Source organism: Suricata suricatta, chromosome 1, assembly GCF_006229205.1.
Source record: "Suricata suricatta isolate VVHF042 chromosome 1, meerkat_22Aug2017_6uvM2_HiC, whole genome shotgun sequence".
Lineage (NCBI taxonomy): Eukaryota > Metazoa > Chordata > Mammalia > Carnivora > Herpestidae > Suricata > Suricata suricatta.
Window position 1 is genome coordinate 41,363,573 of NC_043700.1, and position 19,517 is coordinate 41,383,089.

The 19,517-nt window shown below is 50.1% G+C and overlaps 1 protein-coding gene across 1 annotated transcript in view; it reads left to right on the top strand.

The window, feature by feature from the left end:
* Positions 1 to 19,517, top strand: part of BMP1 (bone morphogenetic protein 1) — a gene marked incomplete at its 5' end in the record, with an annotated part of 44,387 nt that continues 24,870 nt past the window's right edge. Inside the window, 8 exons of the mRNA XM_029950332.1 lie at positions 1 to 136; positions 7,678 to 7,791; positions 10,062 to 10,226; positions 10,415 to 10,532; positions 10,813 to 10,991; positions 11,726 to 11,831; positions 13,288 to 13,412; positions 13,967 to 14,082. Coding sequence (XP_029806192.1) covers positions 1 to 136; positions 7,678 to 7,791; positions 10,062 to 10,226; positions 10,415 to 10,532; positions 10,813 to 10,991; positions 11,726 to 11,831; positions 13,288 to 13,412; positions 13,967 to 14,082 — 1,059 coding nt within the window. The remainder of the gene's footprint in view (positions 137 to 7,677; positions 7,792 to 10,061; positions 10,227 to 10,414; positions 10,533 to 10,812; positions 10,992 to 11,725; positions 11,832 to 13,287; positions 13,413 to 13,966; positions 14,083 to 19,517) is intronic.

Consider the following 19,517-nt stretch of genomic DNA (forward strand, 5'->3'; position numbering starts at 1 on the left):
CTGCCGCTGCCGCTGCTGCTCTGGCTGCTGCTGCTCGCGCGCCCGGGCGGGCCACTGGACTTGGCCGACTACACCTATGACCTGGGGGAGGAAGAAGACTCGGAGCCCGTCAACTACAAAGACCCCTGCAAGGCGGGTAGGCGTCCCCCACCCCGCCGACCGGCAGGGGCGTCGGGGCCGCGGCGCGGGCAGGCCCGGCGGGGAGGCGCGAGCTGCTTAGGGTTTGGGGTTGGGGGAGGACAGTCCAGTGTGGGAAGCCGGGAGCTGCCTGGTTGGCAATGCAGTGGGGAACAAAAGAAAGAGGGAGAGAGGGAGGGGGAAGTTTGGGGGACTTTTAGGACTGAAGTTTTGCTGCTATTTGTGGAAGCTGCTGCCGCTGCCTCCTCTTCCCAGAGGATTCCTGGGGAAGCTCTTTGGGTCCAGGGAGAAACCTGCGGCCAAGGAGGATTTTCCTTCTGCAGGAAACTTTTCTGGCCAAACTCCCGTGTGTGAGTGTGTGTGTGTGTGTGTGTGTGTGTGCGTGCACTTTTTTCCTTCTCCCCCATCTCGGGCTCCAGGACGTCCCTGTTTTCCAGCCAGTCTTTCCAGCCAGTGTCCCCAGGCCGCACATCTGTCTGCCCAGGGGGTGCAGGAGGCCTTGGCATCTCTGAGGAGCAAGTCTCCTGAGGCCCCCACCCAACCCAAGAGAAAGAAGAAAGTTTTTCAAGAGATCCTCTGATATCATTCTCCCTGTGTATCCCATGGTCACCCCACCGAACACAGCAACCTTCTGGGACAGAGAAGAGAGCTGTCAAAGTTAGAGAAGCCAGCCAGGGAGGGGGAATTACCTCTGCCCTTATGTGCCAGAGGGACCTAACAGGTCAAGTTAGGGTGGAAAGGGGAAAAATACAAGAGAATTCAAATACTGTATATTAGCTCTCTCAGTTCACAGACACTGGAGACTAATTAGTTGAGGTCAGGCCCCCGGAGTGTGTGTTTGTATGTGTGTGTTCTTTGTCCATGAAGACCTCAAGTAACCCTTTCACTCCTGCTGGGCCCAGAGGGGTCTTGCCCCTGGAGTGACCAGATGGCCAGGCACTCAGGCTGTTTGCCTAATCAGATGACCCTGAACAGGCTGCCTGGGACAAGAGAACACACAGGACGTAAGATATCAGAATCTTTCTTCAACTTCCTGCCTCTGATTTCAGCCTGTCTCCAAATAGCCAGGGGCAGGGGCAGTGGCACAGTTGCTAGGGTTCTAGGAGTGCCTGTATGTAGAATTAGGGGTTGGGCCACTCTAGTTCTAAGCCTGGACTCTCCCTTTTGGGTGGATGGATCACAGCAAGCTGCAAAGTAGGAGACCCTTCTTCCAGTGGGAGGAGAGGCCAAATCTCTCGGCCCTTCCCCACCCCTGCTGGGCTGTGGGTGACCCAGTCATTAGCCATCATCTTTCTCCCTGGGCTTGGGGTGGGCATGAAGCTAAGCAGATGGAGCTTGGCCTTTGGAGGCAAGCCTTTGACCTAAGCTGTCAATCCTGGACCCACAACTCATTAGCTCCACCACCTAGGGGATGTTAATTATCATCTCTGAACATGGCTTTTTTCACCTGTAAAATGGAACTGATAATATGTCTCTCTGTAGAGCTAGTGGTAAGGATTAAATATGAGAACATATATAAAACACTTATTAGAGATTAACATACCGTAAGCACTTAATAAATGTTTGCTGCCTACTCCCCTGTGTTCTGCGCCTCACACTCTCACTTCATTTTTTTTTTTCCTGAGGAATGGGCTTGGTTTTCAGGGAAAGGAAGTGTTCTCCCTGTCCCTGCCCTTGTATCACTGATTTATTCAACTGGTCTACATGTACTAAATGCTAGTATGTGCTAGGCCTTGGGCTTGATGTTGTGGGAGATACAGAGAAGTGTAAGACATGGCCCCCGCCCTCAACAAGCTTCCAGTGCAGTAGGTGCACAAGACACATGGACATGTAAACAACAGCACAAACCAAGGTGCGTGATGTGCTACCTTGGAAGGAAAGCACTTAAAGGCTCAAGGAGCCTCTTGTCCCTCTGCAGTCCCAGTCATGACAGTGGTAGAGAAACGGTGATCACAGCAGGCTGGGAAGATTTGGGGGGGGTCCTCATGGAGGAGGTAAGGCCTTAAAGGAGGGGTGGGAAGTCACTCTGATGTATCTCACTCCTGGTTGGAATTGGAGTGATTTTTGGAGGAGGCAGCAGGAGGCTGAGGGCTCTATCCTCAGTCTCAGATTTCATGCTAGGGTGGGGCTGGCTGAGTTGGAACTTCAAACAAGGGCTCTGGAGAAAGCTCTGCACCAGGGTGAAGTGAGGCTGGTGGGGAGCTGGGCCAGGCCTGGGGGGGTGGCCGAGAGGGGCTGAAAGCCTGAGAAGGCCAAGATTCGGGGTCAGATCAGGCTTCCCTCCTGGGTGTGACTAGTGCAGCCTTGTGTACCTCTGCCCTGACTCCCTAAGACCCCACACTGACACCCTCAAGCCTTAGGTCCCTAGGGTCTTTTTCTCTGTGTTGCTGTGTCCTCTTGCCCTTTCTGAGCCCTGTGGCAGGTGTACCTGGCTTTACCTCCTTTGGATGCACCTGATATGTTTTCTTTACTCCTCTTCCTGGACCCTCTACAGCTCTCTCCTTTTCTCCTCACACACAGGGGAGCAAGAATGAAAGCCCTGTTCACTCCTTTGGCTCACCTGTGATCTTTCAGGATAAGCAGGCCTCTTCATTTGAGATTACCTCTTGCAGGTACTGTCAGAGTTAGGGCAGAATTGAAGGCAGTAAGGCAAAATTAAGACCCTAGATACCCTGGAGAGTTTCCTGGATCTTCTGGGCAACACCAGAACAATAGGTGGGAAGCTACATTGGTCTATGTGTGTGCTGAGAGCCGGTTCCACCAAGCTTGCACTCTGCTGTGCAGGCTGTCACATGCACATATGAGGTCTGTCTCTCTGTCTCTCCCCTTCTCTCCCCCTTGCCCAGGGAGATTGCCAGCCTTGATTTCTTCTCTGTTAGGATGCCAAACCATCAAGCGGGGAAGGGTCCTTCCCTAAGATTCCCAGCTCTGTTTGGCTGCTCCAGGAGTCTTCGCCATGACTCAGGACTCTGGGAGAGACCCAGGAGGCAGGAATTGGGACATAGTTGCTCCCATAAACAGAGAAAACACATGAACCAGTGAGGACCTTCCTTTGACCTCAGCTGGCAGCCCAGAAGTTTGCTTTTAGGAGATGAGATGTGATGGTAGCTCACCAACCCTTATCAGTGTCCTCAGCCCAGGGCCTTGTGGCCCAGGTTAGGACTTCAAGCAGCCTTAGAGGAGTAGGTCACAAACTCCAGAGGTTGGGAAGAAAGAAATCTCTTCTCTTGCCGGACCACATTCCCTCTCCAGACACTGAATGAGTCACCCACCCACCTATGCCCCTGCTCCCTGCATCACCTTCTCTTTTAGGTGCCCCAAGGGAGGAGGAAAAGACAGTCTCCCTGGGCTCCAAGATGGAGGGGAACCAATGGGACTCCACAGAAAGAAGGAACTCTCGAGAGGTCTAGTTTCTCCAGAGATTTAGGGAGAAGATATTAGGGAAGGAGTAGAATGTGTCACTCAGGCCACTAAGGACTTCCTAAGGATATCCAGGGAAATCAGTTAATCTATCTGATTAACTTTCTCTGATTAATCTCTCTGATTAATCTTACTCTCTCTCTGCACCTCGCCCCTATCCATTTTTAAGGGCCCTCTTCTCCTTTTGGGGTATGGCCTGTGAGATGTACACATGCAATTACTTGTATGTTTGGTCACACTGGGGCTTACATAGGGAAGTAGTAAAGATGGGGTTTGGGCACATTTATGGGTGAACCCCTCCTTTATGAGCAAGTCTGTTCAACTATGCATTTGGGTTCTGAGTACATGTAAGGGCACATGCAAATACTCACGTGTGTATAAGCATACAGCTGTGATTGAGTACATGCCCATGTTTGTGGGAGCTTAAGTATGTTCTCCCCCGGCTAGAAGGTTGCATTTGTGTAATGGGACCTGCATATACTCGGTACCTGTGGCATTAGGGCTCCATCACACCAGTGAGGCTCCTCTCCCTCTCTGCAGGAAGGGATACCTTGCAACACCCTGGGGGAGGATACTCTGGAGTCCAGAGCCCTACCTACAGGATGGGCACATGAGGTCCACCTTGCGCTTTTTCCTCTCCTGCTCCCAGCCTGGCAATGGAACAGCCACGAGTGCTCCTGGCTGGTTTACAGCCGGAAAACAAAACAAACTTTTGATCCTGTGTTGAAAACAACTACTACCCTGACCCTGACCTCAGGGCTTCCTTCCGGGTAAGGGTTGGGGGGGAGGTGTCCTGCACCCTCCAGCATCCAGATTCCCCAGCTTCCCCATGAGGGAATCCCAAATGGGCAGGGCCTTCAGGCTCAGCCTCTGGCCAGAAGGCTCTCCTGCCCACCCCGTGTCTCTCCCACCCCCACTCTGTTCCCACACATTCTTCAGCCATGACATCCCCACCACAGGACACTGCTCTGCAGAAGAGCTCTGCAGCCAGCCTAGGGCCTTCCCGCCTTCCATTTGCCCTGCTCCCTTCCCCCACTGCCTTGGTCTTACAGGCTAGCAAATTCTGTGGCCTCTGTACTTGGAATTCCAGATTCTGCTTCTGAGCACTCTGGGGCTTCACTCAACTGGGAGGCCAATGTGGGCGAACCAATGTGTCCATGCAACGTAGAGAGGAGATCATTAGTGTATGGGGCTGTTATTGGAGTGATATTAACAGTGGCTATCTAGTGGGTGCTTACTGTGCTCCTTACTCTGTGGTAGGTGCTTTATTTATGTGCCTTATTTCATGCAGTAATACTAGGAGACAGATTTCTATTGTTAGCTTCTTTTTATGTAGGAGAAAATTGAGGTTTAGTGTAGTTTATATGACATGTCAGCTAATACTAGCCAAGCTGGGATTCAAAGACAGGTCTAACTACAAAGACTTTGCTTTTTGCTGCTGTGTGCAGAGACGAGTCTAAATGTCCAGTTACATGTATATATGATAATGCCCATGGGTGTGGGCACGTGAGCCTGGCAGTGCTCATGTCTGTGCAAAGGTGTGGGGTTATTCATGCAGCATGAGTGTGCCTGTCTGAATGTTGGCACATAGGAAGCCACCACTGCCTTCTTGGAGCGTATCTCTGATCCCATGATCTTTGCATATCAGCTAAGAAATGTCTTCTGCTATCCCATCAGTTGCTGAGCCAAGGCCACCGAGGGCAACATTTTACAGAAAAGAATCTTTTGATGTGATGGAAGAGATTCTGGACCAGTTACCCCCTGGTGACATTGGGCAACTCATTTCCTTTCTTAAGCCCAGGTGTTCTAAGTCAGGGAGGTGGGCTGGAATCTAGCCTCTCGGTTATCTCTCCAGCAGTTTGTAATTGTACATGCCCAGACAAATGCAGAGGTAGAATATGGTTTAACGGGCACATCCTCAGTGGGCCAAGATTAAGTGAATTCATAATACAAAAGCACTTTGCCAACTGGGAAGCACCACATAGATTTCAACATTAACAGAAGGCATCAATATTGCTGCCATTACTGGCTTCAATGGGCCTTGACCCCCAAGGTTAAAATAATTTGTGTTGGAGCTTGTGCATTTGTGTTTTTTTAGAACACACAGTCTATAACTGTATTTTTGTGTGTGGATGTGTATGTCTGAGTGAGTGTCTATCTTTGTGTATATGGCTCTATAGAGGTAATGAGCTTGAGTGCAGTGAGTGCCAGAGTAGGAATCAGGAGGCCTGGGTTATGAATCCAGCCTCTCCAATGACTAGCAGTGTGGGAGACCATTTCCCTTCTGGGCCTCAGTTTCCATATCTGTAAAATGGAAGATGGGCCTAGATAACTGCTAGAGGGACTCCCACGTTAAGTTGATCCAGGTAAAGATCCCGTCAAAGTATATATCTATGGCCATGTGTTTGCAGGTCTAAAGAATGTTGATATGATACTTCACTTGAATAAATGTTCTGGATTGCCTTCTACCTGCAAGGGTGGTGTGGGTGCTACTTGTGGCTGGGGGCGGGGGGCATCTCTGTGACTCACGTAGTTCTGTTTGAGGACATGGCTGTGGATGTCACCAAGTGTCCGTAGGATCACTAACCCATGTGGCTGATTCTCTGTGCGATGAAGTGTGTGTGTGTGTGTGTGTGTCCACCCAGCAGGCCATCTGGGGAGGAGAAACCTGTGTGCAAGGCCTCAAGGTTAAAATAATTTGTGTAATGCCGCCGCCAGGCCTGTGTAGCGCTCCGGATGAGAAGCAGATGTTGCCATGGGTGGAGCTTCAGGGAAGCTGCTCTGTACCCCACCTCCATCCAGCTCAGCCTCGCGCCTCCCCCAGCCCAGCTCAGGGTGAAGCTCGCCTCTGAGCTCCTTCCAGAGCACTCTCTCTACTGCTTCCTCTTGCTCCCGGCTTCTCAAAAGGCAGGCAGATTGGTTAGCTCATCTCTCCAGAAACATCTCTCCCCAGGTCCAGAAATCATAATGCCTATTCAGGAGATCTATTCCCCCAGGCCTTTCTTCCTCCAGAGAGGGGACCCTGAGACTCAGAATAGGAATCACTTGAGAACCGTTAAAACTTTTTCCTCCTAACTGGGCAGCTCCTGTTAAGTGTCCTGGTTTCTCTAATAGGCCTATCTGCTCCAATTTTTATTCACAGCCTCCTCTCAATTTAATTGAAATGGCATTTGTTGAGTGAATACCACAGGCTTGGCGCGGTGCCATGGTTATGGGCCCACAGAGTAGATGCCCTATCATCTCACCCCCTTCTGTTTCCTTCATAGCATTCATCACTATCTGGAATTCTTGAGTTCAGTGTTTGTTTAATTACGTATTGATTTTTTTAATTTTTATTTTTAGAGACAGAAAGAGACAGCATGAGCAGGGGAGGGTCAGAGAGAGAGAGAGAGATACAGAATCTGAAGCAGGCTTCAGGCTCTGAGCTAGCTGTCAGCACAGAGCCTGATGTGGGGCTCAAACCCATGAACCATGAGATCATGACCTGAGCCAAAGCCGGACGCTCAACCGACTGAGCCACCCAGATGCCCCTGTTTAGTTATGTATTGTTGAAGATTAGCTCTATGTGAGCAGGGCCTGCTGCTTTTTTTTTTTTTTTAAGTTTATTTATTTTGAGAGAGAGAGAGAGGGAGAGAACACAAGCTGCGGAGGGGCAGAGAGAGAGAGAATGAGAGAATCCCAAGCAGGCTCCTTGCTATCAGTTCAGGACTTGATCTCATGACCATGAGATCATGACCTGAGCCAAAACCAAGAGTCAGACGCTTAACCGACTGAGTCACCCAGGTACCCCATGCAAGGAACCTCTTCTATCTTGCTGATCACTCAAGTGGTACCTGGACCATGTGGTACCTACCAAATATTTGCTACAGAGTGATGGGAAAAGTGACATGATCATGTCTTCCTCTGGTAGGGAGTGGGTATCAGCTTTGTTAGATTCCCAACTCAAAAGCGAGCACGAGTCTCCCCAGGGATCCTCAAAGCCAGTCCCCTATGGCCCCCTTCTTCAGAAGGCGTTTGAAGACTGAAGTTGCTATGGGGGTAGGGGTGGTGCCCATGGGGTTGGAGCTGTCAGTGCTGGGTAGGAGGATTAACTTCCCAGGCCTCATCTTTTCTCTGTAGCTGCCTTCCTTGGGGACATCGCCCTGGATGAGGAGGACTTGAGGGCCTTCCAGGTGCACCAGGCTGCGGATCTCAGGCAGCATGCAACCCACAGGTCTTCCATCAAAACTGCAGGTACTCTGGATACAGGCGGGCCTTTCCATGTCCCAGAAATGGGTTCCAGAATTGGAGAAACAAGCAACCTCCCTGTTTCCCAGCCAGGCCCTCAGGACAGGGGCCATAAGCTTAAACCTAGCATAATGGCTTGTCTTCTCTTGGGATATCTTTGTCCCTTCCCCAGAGGAGCAGCAAGTATAGACATACCCAGGAGCAAAGAAGTGACATCCTTCTTTCAGAAGCATTGTCTAACTTTTCCTCAACTACCTTCAAAGTTAGATGTCAGGACAAGTCCTGTATTGCAGATATAGAAACTAAGACTCATGGAGATAACATGACTCATTCAAGACCACTTAGCTGGTCAGTGGCAGAGCTGGACAGGAGCCCAAGCCTTCTCACTCCAAATCTGATCCTCTTTGTTCAACACCACAATCCTTCCCAGCTTGTCCTCATGCTCCCACTTTGCAAACTTCCTTCAAAGCGCATCTCAAGGCCTTCTCTGGTGAAATCTTCCTTGATCATCCCACAGGCATGCTTATACATCCATCTGCTGTGCCCTCTCTGTTCTCTGCTAGTATCTCACTCATGGAACCACATTTCAGTGATTTTTCTTTTATATGTCTATCTCCCCAGCTCGACTCAAAGCTCTTCAAGGTCAGGGATGGGTCCTTCTTATCCCTGGGTGTGGCCCAAGCACCTAGCAACCCACCTGGCACTTGTGAATGGGTGATAGAATAGGAAGAATGAGTACCTGGGCTGGCTCACTTCTGTCCAGCTTTGCAACTGCTCTGGAACACGGTGCTGTCTACAGGGTGCCCTCCCATTGCCACAAAATGGGGATTCTCTCCTAGAGCCCATTCTGCACATTCTCGTGGTTGTCCTGTCCAGCATGAGGGAGGATCCTGGCATGGGCAGCTGTGGAGTAAAGGTCAGACTCCCCCAGAGAGGAGCTGGCACTGGAGGGGGACTTGGTGGCCTGATGACTAGCAAGGCCTACTTGGCCTGAGAGGGGACTGGCAGAAATGTTTCAAGCAGAAGGGAGGAACTGGAGCACCTGGGCCTGCCACTAACCCACCAAGTGACTTGGGGCAAATCTTTGGCCTTAGTCCCCTCATCTTTCAAATAATACATGGTGACACTTGCACAGTACATTCCAGAAAGCCGCTATGTCAAATGAGAACATGTATTTGGGAACACTTAAAGACATTGAGCTCTGTATGCTCCACAAGGAGGAAGTTTTATTAGACGAGAAAGGAATATTTCCTAGCCTCAAGTCCCCCACAGTTCCTAGGAAATTAGTACACCATTGTTTTCTTTTTCAGTTTTGGTCCATTCTCACTATCCATGGTAGTTATGAATAGAGGTATAGAATAACCGTATTCTATAAAGTCACTGCAAATACTGAATTCACATATACCAAGCCATTCATCAGTCCTAGGAGAAATACAGGGTTAGGTTCCTACAAGCCTCTTGTCACAATATTTTCACCAACTGATCAGTATGTAACCCTGTCTTACGTATATTTCTGTTTAAAGACCCCTTATTTAGGGGCTCCTGGGTGGCTCAGTCAGTTGAGCAGCCTACTTCAGCCCAGGTCATGATCTCGCAGTCTGTGGGTTTGAGCCCATGTGCTGACAGCTCAGAGCCTGGAGCCTGCTTCAGATTCTGTGTCTTCCTCTCTCTCTGCCCATCCCCTGCTTGCTCTCTGTCTCTCTCTCTCTCTATCAAAAATAATAAACATTAAAAAAAATGTAAAGACCCCTTATTTAATACACAGTTGATTCATTAACTTTGAGTTATGGCCAATATCACTATAACTCAGGGGCTGAACGAAGTATATTTAACATACATGTGTTTTCTCCATAGGGTACATCAGAATTTTCTTCACTTAGGAACACTGAACAGCAGTCTAGTGCCTCTGTACTATTGGGACAGAAGAGAGTTATTTTAAAGAGCAAAATTACCAACAGAAAGTCCTCAAATACAGAAAAAAGCGCAGCACTAAATATACTATGAAAGAGATACTTATTTACAGTCCGAGAGCTGAAACAAGAAGGCGAAGTGTCACCTTGTTCACCTCAGTTGGGAATGGGGATGACTCATGTTTTTCACTGTTCTGTGCATTTCAGCGATTGACCATGACAGACCTAAGGTTATTGGTTTTGAGGTTACAAATAAATTTTAGTAAGTGGACAAATATGGAATCCAACCCCAAAATGTGGATAGAGGGTCATTTGTTTCCCCCCACTCCCATTCCTTTACTTGCTACCAATGTCTTCCTCTCCCAGGAAATTCTTCTACCCCCACCTGCCAGAGCACTAGTGGACAGGCACAGACGAGAAACTGTGGGAGATGGAGAAGCCAGTCCCGGAGCCGGCGGGCAGCCACATCCAGACCAGAGCGAGTGTGGCCCGATGGAGTCATCCCCTTTGTCATTGGGGGAAACTTCACTGGTGAGCTTGATGCTGTGGGGCCGAGGGAGCAGCCTGCATCTGGGTCTGGCCTTGGTGTAGCCCTGTCATGTGTAGTGGTATGAGTGGTACCCTCTGCCTATCTGTCCAACAAGAGGCTGACATTCTGGCAGTAGGTGGAGGTGGGCTCACCTGAATGCTGTGACAGCCTGGCCCCCTTCATCTGGCAGGCAGCCAGAGGGCAGTCTTCCGGCAAGCCATGAGACACTGGGAAAAGCATACCTGTGTCACCTTCCTGGAGCGCACTGACGAGGACAGCTATATTGTATTCACCTATCGACCCTGCGGGTGAGCAGGGGCCCCTGGGCACTGCACCCTCTGCCATCATCCCGATCCACATTCTGCCCTGGGCACTGCTGCTGCCCCATCTGGGCAGGCTCCCGTATCATCTCTCCCCAGGAGCTGCCCCCTGGTATGGCTGTGACCCCTGCACACAGCCGGGCATCCCACGCTCAGGCCCCTCCCCTGTACCTCGTTCCCTCACCCCCCCTGGCAGCCTCGCCCGGCCCCTGAGTGGATGCACTCCCCCAGCTCGGGACCGCCCCCCTGAGCTGGCCCCGCCCTCCAGGTGCTGCTCCTACGTGGGTCGCCGTGGTGGGGGCCCACAGGCCATCTCCATTGGCAAGAACTGTGACAAGTTCGGCATCGTTGTCCATGAGCTGGGCCACGTCATCGGCTTCTGGCACGAACACACGCGGCCAGACCGGGACCGCCATGTCTCAATCGTGCGTGAAAACATCCAGCCAGGTACACACCTTGGCCTTAGTGCCTAGCTGTGTCCCATACCTACCAGCTGCTCCCTGGGGCCATAGCTTGTGGTCAACACAGTGTTATGGCAGCCCTTGCCCTAGGGCCCAGGTTGGTCCAGACCCTACCCCTGAGGCATCTGCTCCCTGCCAGTAGAAGCTCCGAGACTGCAGATCTGTTGTGGAGCTGTTCGTGGGTCTGGGAAGGTCCTGGTCCTGCACACAGAGGCCATGGAGAGCAGCCCAGCTGGCCTTGGGAAGAGAGGGGGAGGAGGGAGTTGACCCATTCCCCCATGCCACCTCAGCCTTTCTATTCACTTCTACCCAGTCTTCTGCCATCTGTCTATTCTCTCCTCTGAGGGTTTTTTTCTCTCTTGTTTCTCCTGGCTACCCCCTCTCCTTTCCCTTCCTGCTTCCTTCCTCCCTCCCCAGGCCTCCTCCACTCTTCCCTGCTTCACCTCCCTGTGGTTCTAGAAATGGGTGCTTCCTTCCTATACTCTCTGAGCCTTCCCTCCAGCCAGTCCTCATTGACTCTGCCCCTCTGCTGGACAGACTCTTGTAAGAGATCCGCCCCTACCCCCCCAGACTTCCCTTGGCTGCTCCCTGGAACCCTCAGGTAGGGGGGCACCTCTCAAGTACCTGAGGGGCCATACTCCCCACCCTGAAAAGGTAGCACTGCGTCCCACACAGACCCACCCCTCCCACCCCTCCACACCTTTTTCCTGGTCTTCGCAGGGCAGGAGTATAACTTCTTGAAGATGGAGCTGCAGGAAGTGGAGTCCCTGGGAGAGACCTATGATTTTGACAGTATCATGCACTACGCCCGGAACACGTTCTCCAGGTGAGAGATGGGGCCTGACCTCCTCTGGGGCAATCTAATCCTGCCTTCTGTAGACCATTCTCTTTGGGCCTCTCACTTTGCACTGGGCTGCCCTGCTGGGGCAGTCACCAAGGATGAGAGTGGGCTTCTGGATGTCCCCAACCCCCAAGCAGAGGACCCGTGGGTGCTGCCTGCCCGGCTGTCCTCTTCCATGGTGGGTCTGTGGCAGGGCCTGGACTCACGAAGCCTAGTTAGTACTGTGCACCCCTGGGCCACTTGGCTCAGGAGGCTGAAGTCCAGCCATTTTGTATGACACATATGTATATGCTGTGGCTCAGAACTGTATCAGCCAAGGGAGCTGAGCTCTTCCCTCATCTGTCAGCCAAAAGAGGCACATTTTTCTAACTGGGGGCATCCTTTCTAATCAGTCTGCTTTTTTGTAACTGGCTAATTTGCACAAAGGCTGGCTCATGCCCTGAACTAGCCCTTTCCTCTGCTCACAAGCACACACACTCCTTTTCCCAGGGGCTCACATTCCCTGAAATCATGACCAGAAACCCTAGATATAGTGGCCCAGCCTCTTCACCGGCAGCTTCTCCTTAGCAGAGTATGGGAAACAGCCCCTCCTTCCTCCTCTCCAGGCTCCCCTTCGCTCCTGGCCTTTCCCATGCCTGGCTTTTTCCTCATCCTCTGTCTGCAGTCCTGCTCTGTCCCACACACAGTGCCCCCCCTCGGTCTCTTTGCCTCCAGACCTGAGGGAACAGAGACCAAGGGTGGTGAGCTCATCCTGCCCCCGACAGCCACAGACCTCCCCTGGACATTTCCCACCATATCCCACCCCACCCCCTTCCGAGATCTACCCAGCTGGGTATGAGTCAGGAGCCCTGGGGAGGCAGAGGCCTGTGTTTCCCTTCATCCTGCTCCTCCCAGATGAAACACCCAGGACTAAGCAGGCAGGAGCTGGGCAGGGGGACAGGAGACATGGATGGATCGAGAGTTGCGAGGCTGACCCCAGAAGCTGGTCTGGCCACGGTGGAACCTGTCAAAAGCAGCGTGTGCCAGCAGGATGAAGCACTGGCCTTGGTAGTCCTGGGAGAAGTTCAGCCGAGGCTGAACCAGCATGAGGGCCTGCAGAAGCAGGGGCTGGGTGATGATAGAGACCTGATCACCAAGGTCCCAAGCTCTCCTAAGGCTGGAGATTGGACCCAGACTGAGCCAGAACACCACTAGGTTTGCAGGGTATGCGGGGCCTGTATCCCAGAGTATGCCTGGGGCTTTCCCGGGCTCCAGCAGTGTGGCTGCCACGGAGCAGGGTGGCTGCTGGTCAGTGGGCAGCATAATGACAGGGTGAGCAATCTCCACCCGTCCCTGACCCTACTGAGGAATGTCTGGGCTCTGGCAGGGTCATGACCTTGGGTACACACAGGCACACCACCCCTCCCTCCATCAGACTCTCACCCAGGCTTTTCCTCCTCAGGGGCATCTTCCTGGACACCATTGTTCCCAAGTACGAGGTCAATGGAGTGAAACCTCCCATTGGCCAAAGGACCCGGCTCAGCAAGGGCGACATTGCCCAGGCCCGCAAGCTCTACAAGTGCCCAGGTCAGGGCAGGGAGGGATGGATCAGGGAAGGGTGGAAAGCAGGGCCTGAGGCCGGCAGGGGCCAGGGCCTGAGGCTAAGGAGGTTAAGGCTGTAAATCTTAGAGAAGGCCAGTGGCTGCGGTGGGGGTGGGGGCACTTAGGCAGGGGGGTAATGTTCTAGTTAAGGATCCAAACTGGGTCTGGGATCAGGTGTGGTGAGATGCTGAGCCATGTACCTTCCGTAGGTCTGAGAGAATAGGGCAGTAGGAGCAGTAAAGGGCTAGAAGAGCGATTCTCAGGAACTGAGGTAGAATGAGGCCCACCAAAGGAGCTTGACCTTAACTCTGGAAGCCATGTTGCCCTGACAACAGGGCATCCTGCAGCACTAGACCAAATAGGTACAATAGTGTGGGCTTATATGTAAGGAGCAGGGAGTGGATCTTAAAAGGAAAGGACCACCCCAGACTCCCTCCTCTCTTCCTTGAGGGATGCCAGAGTTCAGGGTGGGAAGCTGGGAGGTTGGGGGGGATTTGGTATCTGCAGCCAGCAGTTCAGTCATTTCCTTTCCTTGACAGCTTGTGGAGAGACCCTACAAGACAGCACAGGCAACTTCTCCTCCCCTGAGTACCCCAATGGCTACTCTGCCCACATGCACTGTGTATGGCGTATCTCTGTCACACCTGGAGAGAAGGTAACTGAGCCTCCCCTCTTCTGCCAGGACCCCAGAGTAAGAGAGCATAGTTGATGGTGGCTGTGAATGACCTACCTGGGAAGTGTAGACCCATTCACCGCACAAGAATAATAGAGCACTACCTTGAGGAGGGGCTGACTTACTACTCGAGAGACACTTTTCCAAGGGTTTCTCAGATCTATCCACAGGGTTTTCTTAAAATTTTTATGTTTTTATTAAATTTATTTTTGAGAGACAGGGAGAGACAGTGTGAGCAGGGGAGGGTCAGAGAGAGAGGAAGACACAGAATCTGAAGCAGGCTCCAGGCTCTGAGCTGTCAGCACAGAGCCTGACACAGGGCTCGAACCCACGAACTGTGAGATCATGACCTGAGCCAAAGCCAGACACTTAATCAATTAAGCCACCCAGGCTCCCCTCCACAGGGTTTTCATGTGGTATCTGGACCTCACATTCACCCCTTTACCTTCAGTGTCCTTCCATGCATTTTTATTGTTTGCAAGAGTCAACTTTAAGACTTTATTTCTCTTGATTAGAACATGGTACTTACTGTACTAGTGCGGTCTTGAGTTTGACTAGATTTTATTACTGGTCACATTGTTCATTCCTACAGCTCTCAAGACGATTTGGAATCTGAATTCCACCATTCAGCAGGTAGTCATCTCTCTTACTCTGTCCTGAGCTCATTTGATAAGCATGTCTTTTCTGAGTCTTCTGAAACTGGTCTTTGACTGAAACATTGAATATGACATGAATCAAAGCAGATCTAAGATCCCTTTCTGAGGTGACATTGTTCATCTGTAGACTTTGGGCAGATTTATTCCACTGGCTACGATACCACTTAATATCACTAACCATCTAGCCACAAGTCATCACCTTGTTGACTGGGAAATGAGCTTCTCAGACCCTGCCTTTGTCATCTTTATATCCTTGGTATAGGAAGTAGTTCATAAGTGCTGAATATATAGATGGATTTTACCAAATTAAGCCACTGTTCCACCAGTTGGTGAAACACCTTTTAAAAAGGAAATGACATTTGTCTGATGTGCTTTGTTTCAAGTGAACCCAAACTGACTCCTAATAATCAAGTGTCTCTTTTCTAAATGGCAGCAGGCCATCTGTTTAATTGGGGATTGACATTCAACTCAGTGGGTTGTGATTCCCAGAATTCACTCCAAACCCCTCTTCCGACACATGCATGCGCATACACACACACACACACACACCCCTTTTGAAAATTGGCAAAGCTTTTGTTCTGAGTTCTCAGGATTACAGACACTGATCACATCTGTAAGTTATTTGAATGTCCTCTGATGTCATTTTTGAGCCTAGAGGCAACAGCCAATTTAAAGAGGTGCTCACTGACTCTCCTCCAATATGAATGAGCTTTCATTCCCTTTCCAAACTATGCTTATTTTATTTTTTGCAATTTGAAGACCATTCTCATTTGCGGTAGACTTTTATTGAGGGTTGAGTAATTCCGTCATCTCTCTCAGTTAACATTCTATCAACCTCCCTGAAAAGCGAACCCATCCTGGGGCACGTGGGTGGCTCAGTCAGTTAAGCATCTGACTTCGGCTCAGGTCATGATCTCACGGTTCATGGATTTGAGCCCTGTTACAGGTTCTGTGCTAACAGCTCAGAGCCTGGAGCCTGCTTCAGACTCTGTGTCTCCCTCTGTCTCTTCCCCTCTCCTGCTCATGCTCTGTCTCTCTCTATCTTTCAAAAATAAATAAACACTAAAAAAATTTTTTTAAGTGAACCCATCCTTTCCTTGTTCTTTTTCTTGTTCTGAATCTAATTTAAAAACTGCTAGCCTTTTTGCTGTCTTGTTTTGACCATGCCCTGGCTTCCCTTATCCTTCTGCCAAAGTTCTCCACAACTGCAGTCTTTGGAAATCTCACAGCAGATAACAATAAATACAACTAAAATTATGGAGCACATGATTGGCCAGGCATGTGTTAAATTCTTTATGTGTTATGTCTTGTAATTAACACAACAACATTCTAGGCCGAGTGCTAATGTTGTCCCTATTTTGTATATGAGAGAACAAACTTGGAAAGTTAAGTAACTTGACCAAAGATTATGACACAAAAGTCTATGATTGCAGTACTGTGTATTCTAAAGCCCTGTCCCACATCAACAATTGCTAAAGTGCCCCTCCAGAGTGGGTGTGTGCCCACTACACACCCAGCACCAGGGATGGAGATGTACAAGAGAGTCCCCAGCCCCGAGGAACACATAGTAGGGTAGAATGTTGCTTTTTTTTCCCTGTTCAAGAAGTTTCCTCAAGCAGCAGGGCTATGGCACCCTTGGTCAGGTCAGCTTCTTTCCCTGTGGTTCAGGCTGGCATGGCTGGTCCTAGTCTCTAGTAGACAAATGGACTTGCTCCAGGAGCCTCTCTGTGCCTTGGGCCTGCTCCCGCTACAACTTCCAGGAGACGACTCCTAATCCTTCTTCAGAGGTCTGCCTGGAGCTCCAGGGAGAGAAGTAGGCTACAGAGAAAAATGTTAAACTCATCAGTGCATAGCTGCAGAAACAGAAAAAGTAAAATTCACTCATGGTTCTGGATGAAATTGTAGTGTTGTAAGTGAGCCAAAGATGGAACCCTGGGGGACAAGAACCCTCTAAGGGCCTACAGAGGCTGGGGACCCGGGGGAGGATAGCATCATGAAATAATAGCAACCATTCTTTGCTGTTTACCCATTATGTTCTGGCCAAAGTATTAGACATCTTGTATCAGTTTTGGGGTGCAGGTACTGTTGCCCCTTCTGTGTAGATGAGGGAGGCGAGGCTCAGAAGGCATTGGTAAATCTGCCCAGGTTTACACAGGCAGTCATGATGGAAGCAGCATTCAGGTCCAGGACTGTCCGACTCCAAAGTCTACACTCTTTCAACAGTCAACCTTAAATAAACCCGCCTGCATTTGTAGGGTGGACTTTGATGTTTCTTTTGTGCTGAGAGGTTGTTTTCACTTGCCGTCCAGTTATCTGCTTATTGCCAGAAGTCTGAGTGATACAGAAATGTTATCTTATACTATTATGCAAGTCGGGGATATGTCAAACAAGAAAGAGTCACTTTGGGAGACTTCTTGTAGGACCCCCATATCTCTCTTGCACGTCATTAGCAGCTGCTCCAAAGAAGACTTAGAGTATTTCCCAAGCAACAAACCTAGCCACTTAGGAGCAGGAAAGTGATTTCAGGAGATCACGGTCCATTGTTGCAGATAAGCCAGAAAGATAAGAACTTAAAATGTCTTTTGTATTTGGCAGTGTCCACCCTCATTCCCATCCCTGCCTTGTGATACCCTGCCTATTCTTCAGGTTCCAAATGCCACTCCTCTGTAATGCCTTCCCCGACCTCACCTCCAGTCCTCCAGCTGGGCAGAGAGGACCCCTCTCTGACATCCCTGCTTCCTGGTGCTGAAGGGTGCGGGGCTTTGAGGGTGAAGGAGAAGTTGACCCTCATTCTTTGTGCCGCTGTTAGGCAAAATTGATTGGCAGGCCTGGGGAGGCCGAGTGGAGCATAAGTTTAAGGGTGTAAGTTTAAGAACACAAGTGCCTGGATTTGACTACCAGCCATGCTATTTGCTAGATGTATGATCTTGGGGAAGTTGCTGAACCACTTTGTGCCTTTGTTTTCCCCATTCGTAAAGTGGGACTGGTGGTTGTGCACCCCCCCATGTGGTTGATAGAAGGATTAAACAAGTTAATGCACATAAAGTGTTTAGCACAGTGCCTAGCACATGGTAAGAATGCCATCAGTGTTAGCTGCTACAATCATTCTATAGTTTTATTTTTATGTTTACTTTAAGAGAGAGAGAGAGAGAGAGCACACAGGGGAAGGGCAGAAAGAGAGGAAGAGAGAGAGAACCCTAAGCAGCCTCTGGGCTGACAGCTCCGGGGTCATGATCTCATGAAACTGTGAGATTATGACCTGAGCCAAAACCAAGAGTCGGGGAGGGGAGCACGTGGATGGCTCAGTCGATTAAGCGGCTGATGTCGGCTCAGGTCATGATTTCACATTTTGTGAGTTTGAGCCCCACATCAGGCTCTCTGCTGACGGCTCAGAGCCTGGAGACTGCTTTGGATTCTGTGTCTCCCTTTCTCTCTGCCACTCTCCCATTTGTGCTCTGTCTCGCTCAAAAATGTATAAGCGCCTTAAAAAAAAAAAAAAAAACAAGAGTCAGATGCTCGATCAACTGAGCCATCCAGGTATCATTCTGTCGTCTTAAGCTATTAAGTGAGTAATCCCTGGTCAACCTCCTGGGATCCCCCCCTTGCCTCCTTCTACTTCCAGATTCTGGTATGAACCATTTCAAATTTCAAAATCTTAAACTCAACTCCAACAGTGAAATTAACTTGTTGAGTGGCGTACACAGTACTATGTATGTGTGGTGGTATGTACGTATAATCATTTGTATGACACATATGTGTCAATGTTATAAACTTTTCATGTATTAACTTAATTCCCTAAGTCCTATGAGGTTGGTACTATTATCGTTACCATCTTATAAATATGGAAATGGAGGCATAAAGGCGTTAAGTGATGATCCTAAAGTCATACAGCAAAGTCAGACTGAAGCCAAACTGTGAGTTCCCAGGGATCAGCAAATTGTCCCAATTGCTCCCTGAAAGCATCCAGCAAATGTGAGGGGTGCTGCCCATATGTGGGGTGCACTTGTGGACACTCTGCACCCTGTTTCTCATTTAATCCCCCAGCTCTTATGATTACCCCTGTTTTTTCAGACAGAGACAGCAAGGCACAAAGAAGTCAAGCCACGGGCCGAGTCACCAGCCAGGAAGTGGTAGAGCTAGCCAGGTTTTCTTAGGCGAAGGGCAGTGCCCCTGCCACCAGAGAACAGCTGTTTCCACATGACAGAGCTGTTACAACTCTTAATTAGACATCTCTGGTCTCAGTATAGCCCTGGTGTGCCTTCCTGGAGGATGCCCTTAACCGCCAGCACAGGTCTCTTCCTTCTGAGTGAGGTGACCTCCGGTTCTTCCTGCCCCATAGGCGGTCTCGGGTGGGTCCTTTGGGGTTCTGCCTGTGGGCGTGGTTCTTCAGGGGGCTGTGATTCCATCTGCACTGGACACAGCCAGCATATTTCCGAGGACGGAGGGAAGGATGCTGCTGTTCTTATTAGCTGCTGAGCAAAACTGATCGGAGGCCACATGGAACAGTGGTGAAGGGTGTAAGCTTAGGAGCCAGGCTGCCCTCACTTGGCCCTCTGCATTTCTTCGTCCAGCCAGCAACTCCTTAAAATGTTTTTGTTGTTTGTCAGACATAAAGATAACATATCCATGTTGTAAGAATTTTGAAAAATATAGGAATTCATATAGTAGGAAGTTAATATTAATATTCTCCCCTGGATCCTCCTCCAAATCTCACTCTCCAGAGGTGGCTAAACATTGGTGACACTTGGTATGTCCTTCCAG